At 64.3% G+C, this 11759-nt stretch overlaps 1 protein-coding gene across 1 annotated transcript; it reads right to left on the bottom strand.

Moving 5' to 3' along the window:
- Positions 1-1455: 1455 nt before the first annotated feature.
- Positions 1456-11733, bottom strand: LOC114002344 (choline transporter-like protein 2; the record flags this gene model as incomplete). Its single annotated transcript, XM_039378818.1, has 17 exons — positions 1456-3927; positions 6282-6366; positions 6717-6805; positions 6961-7031; positions 7207-7280; positions 7646-7749; positions 8391-8485; positions 8568-8830; positions 9110-9194; positions 9445-9537; positions 9645-9744; positions 9927-10058; positions 10269-10381; positions 10608-10691; positions 10876-10999; positions 11173-11233; positions 11614-11733. Coding segments are annotated over 17 exons (1800 nt in total), but the record flags the coding sequence as incomplete, so codon positions are not given.
- Positions 11734-11759: the final 26 nt, after the last annotated feature.

Here is an 11759-nt window from a genome sequence, read left to right as displayed (position 1 = left end):
TGTGCGGGGGGCGGGGCCGAGAGCGGTGGCGGGAACGGGCCGGTGCGGGGGGGGCGGCCTGAGGGGACCCCCCCTGAGGGGAACCCCCTGAGGGGACACACCTGAGGGGACACACCTGAGGGGACCCCGTGAGGGGACACACCTGAGTGGACCCCTGAGGGGAAAACACTGAGGGGACACACCTGAGGGGACCCCCCTAAGGGGACACACCTGAGGGGACAGACTTGAGGGGACACACCTGAGAGGACCCCCCTGAGGGGACACACCTGAGGGGACACACCTGAGGGAACACACCTGAGGGGACCCCGTGAGGGGACACACCTGAGGGAACACACCTGAGGGGACCCTGAGAGGACACACCTGAGGGGACCCCCCTGAGGGGAAACACCTGAGGGGAAACACCTGAGGGGACTCTGAGGGGACACACCTGAGGGGACAGACTTGAGGGGACACACCTGAGGGGACCCTGAGGGGACCCCCTGAGGGGACACACCTGAGGGGACACACCTGAGGGGACCCCCCTGAGGGGACCCCCTGAGGGGACACACCTGAGGGGACCCCCTGAGGGGACCCCCTGAGGGGACACACCTGAGGGGACACACCTGAGGGAACACACCTGAGGGGACACACCTGAGGGGACCCTGAGGGGACAGACTTGAGGGGACCCCCCTGAGGGGACCCTGAGGGGACACACCTGAGGGGACACACCTGAGGGAACACACCTGAGGGGACCCCGTGAGGGGACACACCTGAGGGAACACACCTGAGGGGACCCACCTGAGGGGACCCTGAGGGGACAGACTTGAGGGGACACACCTGAGAAGACCCCCCTGAGGGGACACACCTGAGGGGACCCCATGAGGGGACACACCTGAGAGGACACACCTGAGGGGACACACCTGAGGGGACCCCCCTGAGGGGACACACCTGAGGGGACAGACTTGAGGGGACACACCTGAGGGGACCCCGTGAGGGGACCCTGAGGGGACAGACTTGAGGGGACACACCTGAGAGGACCCCCCTGAGGGGACACACCTGAGAGGACACACCTGAGGGGACACACCTGAGGGGACACACCTGAGGGGACCCCCCTGAGGGGAAACACCTGAGGGGACCCTGAGGGGACCCCCTGAGGGGACACACCTGAGGGGACCCTGAGGGGACACACCTGAGGGGACACACCTGAGGGAACTCCCGGGGGGACCTGAGCAGAGGAGCTCAGCGGTAAGATTCTTCTCTGACAAGGAACCAAGGGAAACGATTTCAAAGACTGCTTTTTTGGGGGGGGGGGGGTTGACCTCAAAAACACCTTTTTCGGAGGGGTTCGACCTCAAAAACGCGTTTTGCTTTTTTTTTTGAATCCCAAACTGAAGTAAGTGTGCTGTTTTGGGGTGAAAACCGGCGGGATGGGTCACAGAGCCCTGAGGTGGGAGGGAAGGACACGACCAGGCGAGCTCCAAACAGGCACTTTTTTATTGTTGGTCACGACACCGACGGACCCCCCCCGGAGCACCAGCGTCGTTAATGCCTCAGAAACGCGCTTAAAAAAATGAGTATTTTGGTGTAGAACACCAGCCCTGCGGGTTTTAGCATTTTTGAGGGGTTTTTTCCCCCCCCCCTCGCCCGGCCCCCGATCCGGGGAAGGAGTTGTAGGGACAGGAGTTGCATTTCCAGGCAGCAAAAAGCACCGTTATTCCTAAAAAAAACCGGGTCGTTTAATGCCTCGAGCGCAAGCTCTGGGAAGAAAGAGCCCAGGCCGCGGAGTGTGAAGGTTTTCCCGACACCAAAATCCCCCCGGACAGCCGCCCTCGCTCTCAGCTCTCCCGAAAAAAACCTGACAGGAATATTCCCCCCGTCCGGAGCTCCCGGCACGTGCAGTTTTCACCTTTAAAAAGAAAAAAAACCAAACCGCTTCGGGCTTCTTGGGAATTAAAAATCCTTCATTCTCCCCTCAAGTCCCTCCTTTGCCGGGAGGCAGCCGAGCCAGCCCGGCCGCGTCCCCAAGAACGCGTTTTTCCCAAATTCCTTCTCTCCTCCACCACTTCCAGCCCTCCCAGTCCCCGCTGCGTTTCGGCTTTTGGAGTAAACAGAGTTCCTGACGCTCCTCGGCTGCTTCCAGCAGCGTTTCCACCCCCAAAGGGTCTGGATTTGGGAAGAAAGCAGCTGAGAGTGGAGGGGCGAGAGGGAATTCACCCCCGACAGGGACATTCCGAGTGGAAACTGAACCCAAACCCCCCCGAAACCTGCACAGGGAGGGGACAAAGTGAGTTAATTCAGGACCAGCAGCAGGAAACACTGGCTGGAGGTGCTGGAAAAGCTGGAAGTGTTACGGAGCCTGGTCGTTATTCCCCGAATTATTCCCACTTACCCCAAACAGAGCCTTATTTCACCTTTTTCCTGCAGAGCTTCGCCGTTACTTTTTCCCTTTTGTTTTTAAGCTCTCCCTTCATTTTTTTTACTTTCCCTTCACCTTCTTAATTTTACCTCTTCCTTCATTTCCCTGGCCTCACCTTCCCCTTCCCCTTCCCTGTCCAGCCCTACCCCGGGGCACCGATCACCTGCACCGAGACAGGAGAGGGGGGAAAAAAGGGGGGATTTAAGCAAATTACAGCGTTTGATCCCCGGCCCGGCGGCAGCAGAGCCCAAAACCTGTCCCCAGAATTCCCGGGAAAAGCTCAAAATATCAACTAGAGAACCGAGAACGCCTCGGAAAAGCAAAATATACAAAAAAGCCCCCAAAGCACTGAATAATTCCATCGAAACGTTCCCCCCTCTGACACAAACCCCCAAGATCATGAGGGAACCGGGATAAAAAGCTCGAGGGACTCCAGGGGGGGTTCATTCTGTTATGATTTGGGGTTAATTAGTTGTATTTTAGAGTTAATTAGCCCCCTCTCAGCCCCCAAAAGTCCCTTTTTTTCTCCCCCACGTGCCAGGAGCTGCCAAAGCCCTGGAGCTTCCCTCGGGCAGGAGCGAGGCGCTGGCTGCCCTTGGGTTTGCTAAAACCACCCAAAACGAACCCAAAACCCGCCCGGATCCACCCACCACCCCCTCTCCCGAAAGGCAAAGCCTCTGGGGAAGGGTTTGCCCCAAACTGCCGGGTTTTGGGGACCGGGACGCGGATTTTGGGGAGGAATCGGCGGAAGCCGCCGGTCCTGGAGAGGAGGTGCAGGAACCAGCCAGAGCCTCAACCCCCCAATTCTGCCCGGGGACCCCTCGCTCCCCTCCACCCCCACCCCCGACAGGCGGCTACAGAAGCACTAATTAGCTTATTCCTAAAAGAATTAATTAGTTGGGGCCCCAAACAGGGCCCTGGTACGTCCCCGGAGGGCGGCAGGAGCAGGGAGGCCATTCCAGCCCGTTCCCGCTCTCCGGATGGAATCACCAACTGCAGCTCAACATTTTGGGGGGGGCCACGACTGAAAAACCCCCTGGAGGAGCCGCCCGGACCCTCCCGGCTCGTTCTCCCGTCACCTCTGCGCCCGGATCCGCCGGAGCGCCGAGGGAACGCGGAACACGCAGCCGGGCCGGAGGCCACGCCACCCGTTTAGCAGGATAAAGGAACGGGATCAAACCCAACGGAGCTCGTTTTGGAGTCACCAGCACCTCGGGAGGAGGGACTTTGCCCCTGCCAGAGCCCCGGGCCGGCCGGCGGCACCGATGAGCTCCGGCGCTCGCCGTCACCAACGCGACGCTCCGGGGCCGGATTCTCAACAATCCCCGTTCCCCCGAGCCCCCCTCGCGGGAGGAACCCAGCGGGTCCGAGGTCCAGGAAGGCAAATTCCAGAGGGGCCGGGCGGCGGGGGAGGCCGGGACGGGGCTACGCGTCCGCCTGCCCCGCGTTGGTCTTCTTGAGCAGCTTCCTCAGGTCGGGGGACATGAAGTAGGGCTTCTCCGCCGAGCCGTCGTTCCGCTCCAGGTCTTCCACTGCCGAGAGAAAGCCCCCCCGGCCCCGCAGGCGGGGCGGACACGGGCCTGGCTCAGCGGGGACCCTCCAACCACCACCCCGGACCAAACCAAGCCTCTGCGCTCGCCGAGGGCTTCCCCCTCCTCTGCCTCTGTCACGACGAACGTGCCCAAACACGCGAAGCTCCCCCCTCTCCCTCTTCCCAGGAGAGCCGGGAACAGCCCAGGGGGATTTGGGAGAAAGCGGAAATTCGGGTGTTTGGTTACTCCGGGGAGGAAAAGTCGAACAGAGCCGAGGGAAAAGAGGTTCCCTGGAGGGAAAAGAGGTTCCCTGGAGGGAAGGGAGGTCTCCTGGAGGGAAGGGAGGTCCCCTGGAGGGAAGGGAGGTCCCCTCGGCTCTTCCCAGGGGCTCCGGACACCAATGCAAAGCGATTCCCCTTGGGATTCACCATTCTCAACGAGGAATGTACCCAACGTGCCACTGCACCAAGGGGTCAGAAAATCCCGGGAAAACAACACCCCGAACCCCAAAAAATCCCACAGGGCCCCGGAGCGGAGCGAGGGCACCCAGGGGGGGTTTGGGGAGGGATTTGGGTCCCTCTGGGATGGAAGCAGGAGCGTTAAGGCCGCGGCCTCGTCCTGGGAGGGCACAGCTCGGGGTCAGCTCTGGCTGCCCGGGGGGCTGGGAGGGGGGCTCTGCTGCTTTTATAAATCCTGATCGGTTCCGGGCTGTCCAGAGGAGGAAACACCGCTGCATTTTTTGGGGGGGTTGTGACACACCCCCCCCAGCACTTTGGGGGCTGATCTCTCCCCCCCCCCGAGGTCACACCCCTGTGATTTCCCCCCCATCCCACTGGGGACACTCGCTCTGCTCCCCCGGCACTGCCTCGCCCTCACGGACCCCCCCGGGCACCACAGCCTGTGTGGGGACTCGCCTCCCTTCCCCACAGGCTCCTTCTTCCTTCCTACAGCCCCCCCGGGCCGGGATGGCCTCTGGAATCATCTCCAGCTACGCCCTGGGAGAGCGTGGAAGTCGCGACAGCCCCCCCGTCGCGACAGCCCCCCACTCGTGACAGCTTCCAGCGCCTCTGCCCGCGGGAGCCTGGCAAGGCCGAGGCCAAACCAACCCACTCGACCCCTCCCAGGGGAAAAGCAGCTCCCAGGACCAGCCCCCGCAGCACCCAAAGCTCCAGGAGGGACCCTCTGAACCCCCGGAGTCCCAGGGGGGGCTCCGGCAGCGGCTCCTTGTGCCGAAGCAGCAGGTGAGAAACCAAAGCTCTGCAGCCTCACCCAGAAACCTTCCCGAGTTCTGCGGTTTGCATAGAGAGGGGGCCGGGAAAGGGGCCGGGAAAGGGGGCCGGGAAAGGGGCCAGGGGAGGGGCCAGGGAAGTTTTGCTGCTCTTGGAGAGGGGAGCGCCCAGAGACCGGGTTGGGGCGGTGGAACCCACTCGGCCCGTCCCAAAAACCCCCGTCCCGCCGCGGCGGGTCCCTCCCGCCGGCGCTCCCGGCCCTCCCACCCACACCTGGTGGTCAGGAACAAACATCTCTGGGCACCCACGCCCGGTGGTCAGGAACAAACATCTCTGGGCGCCCGTGGGGACCCGGCTGGTCCCGGCCCCGACTCCCAGTGGCGCCGGGCGGGTTCTCTGGGTGCGGGAACGCGAGTTACTGGGCAGGAAGGCGGGCTGGGCGCTGAGGGTCGGCACCCCCCTACCCTGGAAGGGCTCCCGGGGCACAGAGCGGCACCAAGAAGCTGCTCAGGTCGGGGGGGGGCCGGGAGGGTCCCGCGGCGCCCGGCACACGGCGCTGGCCCCCCAGCCTTGGCTCTCCCTAGCCTTGGCTCTCGGCGCTTTTGGAAGGCTCGAGGTGCCCCTTCAGCAGGATCTCGCTGAGCTCGGGGGACATGTAGTAAGGCCTCTCGGGAGATCCATCGTTCCTCTCCAGGTCTTCACCTTTTCCAACCCCGGGAAGGAGCGGCCGTGAAGGGAGGAAGAGTGAAAAAAGCAGCGGAAGAGCCGGGGAGAGAGAGAGACAGGGCGGAGATGGAGGATGGAGGATGGAGAACGTGTGAACGAGAGACACGGGAGGGGCGGAAAAGGAGGAAAAAGGGGGAGGAAAAGGGAAATTGAAGTTAGCTGCGTTAATCCCACCGAAAAGCACCGAAAGAGAAGGAGCAGGAGGGAGGCAGGAGCTGCAGCGGGCAGGGGGAAGCAGGTGAGAACGCGGGTGAGGAGGCAGGAAAGGAGAAAAAGCGGGAGAAAAGCACACGGAGGGAACCCCGGGGGGATTCTGGAGCCAACCCCCAAATCTGGCCAACTCAAGCCCGGAGGGAGGGAAGGAGGGGTTTTGCCCCCCCCCCCGGGGTGGGTACTCACAGAAGCAGAGGAAGAGGGTGTCCACGCACATGCCGTACACGCTGAAGAACCCGTGGGCGATGAGGTAGGAGCCCACGATCACTGTCTGCAAGAGACGCCGCGCGGTCACGCCGCGGCCCCGCGGAGGGCCCGGAGCGCCCCGGGGGGAGGAGGAGGAGGAGGAAACCGCTGAATCCCGAATTCCCCAGGGGAAGGGGGAGAAGGGAACAGGGCAGGACTGTTCAGAGCAGCCCGAGGGGGGACAAAAGGCCTCAGGCACGACGGCGGCCGGAGGCCAACGCGGGCAGCGCGGGGAGGGCGCGCGGCCAACAAAGGGCTCGTAGAAAAACACCCAACAAAGACGGCCCTTGAGGCGCCGGGGGCGGGCAGGGGGCTCGCCCGGGGCATCGCTGCCCTTTGCCTCGGGGGCCACCCCGGCCCCAGACGGCGGCTCACCAGAATGGGGACCCAGTAGTAATTCAGCGGCGGCGCCGTGTCCTGGACCAGCTTTATCCGCTGGGTGAAGAAGAAGAAGGCGAGGATTCCTGGGAAAGCAAGCACAGGGTGGGCACGGCGGTGGGGTGGGGAAGACAGAACACGGGACACGGGAGGGGTGACCTGAGCGGAGGTTTTGGGACGGCACAACCGGCTACGGCAGCCGGACGTCCCCGAGGAGGAGCTGCCAGGGCCCGGCGCTTACCAACGCTGCCCACTATGAGGAGCTTCCCGAGGAAGAAGAGGAAATCCGTGACTTTATCTAACACGGCCACCCTGGAAACAAGAGGGAGAGATGAGACTCCACATCCGCCCCCCGCCCCAGGCTCCGATGGAAGCGCGGGAGGGAGGGAGGTCCCCGAGGACGGGGAGCCAGGTCGGGGGTGACCTGGGGCAGCGGGAAGGACTGGGAAGTAACGGAGCAGAGCCCTCCTGGACAGCAGGATCTCACCTGATGATGTTCCTCATCAGCAGGAAGAAGGCGTTGCGGGCTGAGGTGCAGAAGTTGGTGCCGTAGATCGCGATCTAGAGCGGGCAAACGGGGCAGAGCAGAGAGAAACGGGGCTGCACCCGGGTCGCCACCACCGAGTCCCATCTCGGGGCAGGTCTCTGGTAAATCCCACCCTGGAACTGCTCCCTCGCCCACTGACGGGTCGGGCATCGTGGAGACCCAGAGCTGAGCCCGCCCACCCACAGAGGGTCCTTCCCAAAGTCAACGTGAGGTGGCTGAGATCGAGGTTTGCCAGCCAAGCAGCTGCAGAGCTCCACGTTCCCGTGACGCTGGCAGACACAATTCCCAACAGCCGCCCAGGGAAACCCCCAGGAGCGCCGAGACGCCCCCACGGCAGCCCCGGGCCCCCCCGAGGGCATCAGTTTGGGGTGACTCTCACCATGATGTAGGCGTTCCTGTTGAGGAATTTGATGAATTTCTCCAGGCACCAGAAGCAGCACTTGAGGCAGCTCAGGAGGAACTTGGCAAACTTGTTCTCTGCGGCTGGAGGGCACCAAAATCAGCACCAAAGGGATCTTCCAGCAGCGACTCCAAGGTCCCTGGTGGAGACCTTGTCCCACCACGGCCTCCCCCCCGTGCCCTGTTTTCAGCCTCCCTGTGGCTGCAGACAGTGGGATGAGCCCCGTCTGCTCTTCCCACGCTCCCACTCGCTGTTTACGTTTCCCGACGAACGCGGCACAGACTTCCCTGGCACCCGCACAGGCCCCCGGGGCGGGCCGGCTGAGCCCGGGGCCACGGCACGTCCCTTGGCTCCTGCCCCGGGAAACTCTTCCCAGAATCCCGAATTATGGAACGGTTCGGGTTGGAAGGCACCTGGGAGCTCGTCCTGTCCCGGGCAGGGACACCTTCCACTAGCCCAGGGTGCTCCAAGCCCTGTCCAGCCTGGCCTTGGACACTTCCAGGGATCCAGGGGCAGCCACAGCTTCTCTGGGCAACCCGTGCCAGGGCCTGCCCACCCTGCCAGGGAAGGATTTCTTCCTTTCTTGGACAAAGAGGCGACTACGGGGCTCTAAGAGGAAAACCCTGATCCTCCCCCGAAACCCTGGAGCGATTCCCCTGGACTCGAGCCCCGTGGGGAGCGGCCGACCTCGCCCGGCCCCTCACGGCCATCGCAGCCCCGGTACCTTTGAGCCGGTGGTCCAGGTACTCCAGCGTGACCCTGATGACCTGGACGATGGCGAGGACCAGCGCGCCGAAGGCCAGCGAGCCCGTGTGGTACCTGGGGTGGGAGTGCCCAGACCCATGAGGAGGGGACAACCTCCGGGAGCCACCCGGGGTCTGCCCCGCCCGCGGGGACGTACCGGAGCGCGCGGCCGAAGGCGGAGAAGAGCGGGAAGGCCGGCATGTCGTCGGGTTTCTTGAAGGCCCAGTAGTAGGAGGCGAAGGCGCCCGCCAGCGTCACCTGGCCCAGGGCGATGACGAAGTTGGCGAGCCAGAAGAACATGAAGACGTTGAAGAACTGCAGCACGATGAGGTACTTGTGATAGGCCGTCTCGCCGCCGTAGAAGGCGAAGAGGCACTGGGCGTCGGGGCACAGCTTGGTGACGTTGCTGGTGTTGAAGGTCTGCGGGGAGAGCAGAGGTGTCGGTGGCGGCCGGGGATGTGTCTCCTTCCCTCTCGAGCAGCCCCGGCGTTCAGAGACGTCCTTATCCCGCTCAGCTTCCCAGGAGGGTCGGCTCAGACCAGCTCCAAGCACGTGGTGGCTCGGGGAGAACAACCCGACACAGCCGGGCTCGGAAAGCTGGAACCGCGCCGGGGAGGAGCGCGGGGGCTCCGAGAGCCACCAGGATGCTTCTCACGCAATGAAGGGTCTCATCTCTGCCAGGTTTCCCCGCGCCCTCACCTCCGGCCTGCAGGTCTGCCCGGAGAAGGGGCAGGTGGACTCGTTGAACACCTTGTACACGGCCTCGTTGGAGGTGGACAGGAAGCTGCGGAGCGGCCGTTAAGGAGAGCCCGTTTCCCAGCCCCAAACCCAACCCCAACCCAGCCTCTGCTCCGCTCCCACCAACCTCCCCCCGCCGCTCCTGCACCCAGGGCTGGTTTGGGGCTAAACTTCAGAGGTTTAAGGCGGCCGCTGCGCCAGGGGATCCCGTTCCGTGCCCGGGGGAGCCCTTTGACCCGCGGGCAGCTTCCTTGCCGGGGAACAGGGAGGCAGGGCAGGGGAAGAGCAAAGGATACACGGCGGTGCTGGCCCAGTAGGCGATGCAGAGGCACAGTAGGAAGAAGGTGCACAGGGGGAACAGCAGCGACGACATGACGTGACCGACGGCCCTGCGAGAGGACGGCCACGCCGCGGTTAGAGCCCGTGGTGCCGGGAGCCCCCCCCGGACGCCGGGACGGGACGGGGGGCAGTGGCCGTGGGGCGGGGCCGGCCGGACCTGCTGGCCTCCTTGATGAGCGCGATGGCGATGAGGATCCTCTTGCGGAGGAAGATGAGCAGCAGGACGATCACCAGCTCCACCACGCACAGGATGATCACTGCCGGGGGACAAGGGGAGCCCCGGGAACGGGGGTGATGCGAGACCACCTTTGCCTTCCCGGGGAAAAAACCCCCCGTGGCTCCCCCCTCGAGGACATCCAGCACTGGGCAAAGCCCCTCCTTCGCAAGGAGACCCCCCAAAACCCCCCGTGCTCCCCCTTCGCCGCGCCCCGGCACTCACGGAAGGCCAACCACGTCTGCCGCAGGTGGAGGTAGACGCGCAGGTCGGTCTGAAAGCCCAGGTCCGCCAGGGACACGTCCGAGCCCGCCTCCCCTTTCAGCTTCGCGTATTCCATGTAACAGTGGAAGATTCCTGCGGGGAAAAGCAGGAGATTGTCCTGTTTTCAGGGAAAAGCGGAGCCGGACGCCGGCGGGCTCCGCTCAACCCCACCAGCGCCGACGTTCAGGGGGAAGGCAGCTGGAAGGACACGGAGCGTGAACTTCCATGAGGCAAATCCCGCTTAAAATAGGGAGAGGAAAGTAGGGAAAAGCCAGGGAGGCGCTCCCGACCCCCCCCGCTCACCGTATCCCAACACCAGGATCACCATCACGATCATGACCCAGACCATGATCCCGGCCAGGAAGCGCAGCAGGACGATGAAGATCAGGCTGGCCACCATGGCGATGACGAGGCCTCTGCGGGAGGAAGGTGCCGGTGTGTCACAGCCCCCCCGTGCCACCCACGGGGCACCCCAAATGTGGGACTTGCGCGAGGAGGAGCGGAGCAAAGCCGCTCCTCCGGCACTTTGCGCTTTGCCCAACGGGAACCACGGGGGGGGAAATCATTAAATCCCTGAGTTTTGCCCCGTTTGTGCCGGCCCAGCACCCGGCTCTGCCCCCGGGGAGGGAGGGCTGTGCTCACATGATGATCCAGTACCAGGACACCGTGTAATCCTCAAAGATCTTCATGGCCAACTGCCGGGTCTCCAGCACCACGTTGGCTTTCCTGCAAGGCAACGGGAAACGCCGATGGAGCGGGAGCTCCGAGGAGCCCAGGGGGGACGGAGGCGGGTTTTGGTGCGGGATTTCCAGCAGACACCAGACCCCGGCTCGGGTGAAACCGCTCGTTCCTCGCCGGGGGAAGCAGCGCTAACGAACGGAGCCGCTCGTTAAGCGGCTCCCGGACTCACTTGGCCCCTTCCAGCAGCTCGGTGACGTTCCTGCGGTGCCCGCGGCCGTCGTCGTAGGTGGTCTCGTTGCCCACCATGATGACGCCCTTCTTGGCCTGGATGGCCGGGAAGCATCTCCGCGCCACTGGCGACAGAGAGGAGGGGGCGGCTCAGCCGGGACAACCAGCCCGAAGCCCCCCCGGGACCCCCAAACGGGAGCCTCCGACCCCCAAACCATCCCTACGGAAGCGGGGACGGAGCGAGCGAATCGTTAACGAGCTCGTTAACGGGCTCCCCGCTAATTCTGGATGTACGTACAGGGGGTGCTGGGGATGAGCATGGCCGGGCACTCCCTGTCCTTCAGCACCTCGATGGGACCCTGGGGGGGGGAAGGACACCGAGAGCCATCAGCACTCCAGGTAGGAATTGCCCCCGCGGCGCCGGAACGCCGGCACCGCCACCGGAACACCGGTACCGCCACCGGAACACCGGCACCACCGGAACACCGGCACTGCCACCGGAACGCCGGCACTGCCACCGGAATGCCGGCACTGCCACCGGAATGCCGGCACCACCACCGGAACACCGGCAACACCGGAACACCGGTACCACCACCGGAACGCCGGCACCGCTGCTGGAATGCCGGCACCACCACCGGAACGCCGGCACCACCACCGGAACGCCGGCACCACCACAGGAACACCGGCACCGCCGCCGGAACGCCGGCACCACCACCGGAACGCCGGCACCGCCACCCACCTTGCGCGGGTCGAAGGTGGGGACGCAGAAGTTCCGGTAGTACCCCAGCTCTGCGGGCACGCCGTGGGCCGTCAGGTACGTCAGGTACCGGTCGGGGCATTTGCTGACGCAGATCTGGGGGTGGGGAGGACACGGGGGGGGGGGGG

This window comes from Pipra filicauda, unplaced genomic scaffold (genome assembly GCF_003945595.2).
Source record: "Pipra filicauda isolate LSUMZ 115617 unplaced genomic scaffold, ASM394559v2 scaffold1494_size11761_pilon, whole genome shotgun sequence".
Taxonomy (NCBI): domain Eukaryota; kingdom Metazoa; phylum Chordata; class Aves; order Passeriformes; family Pipridae; genus Pipra; species Pipra filicauda.
The sequence above is the reverse complement of the archived record's forward strand: the minus strand, read 5'-3'. Positions and strand labels throughout refer to the sequence as shown.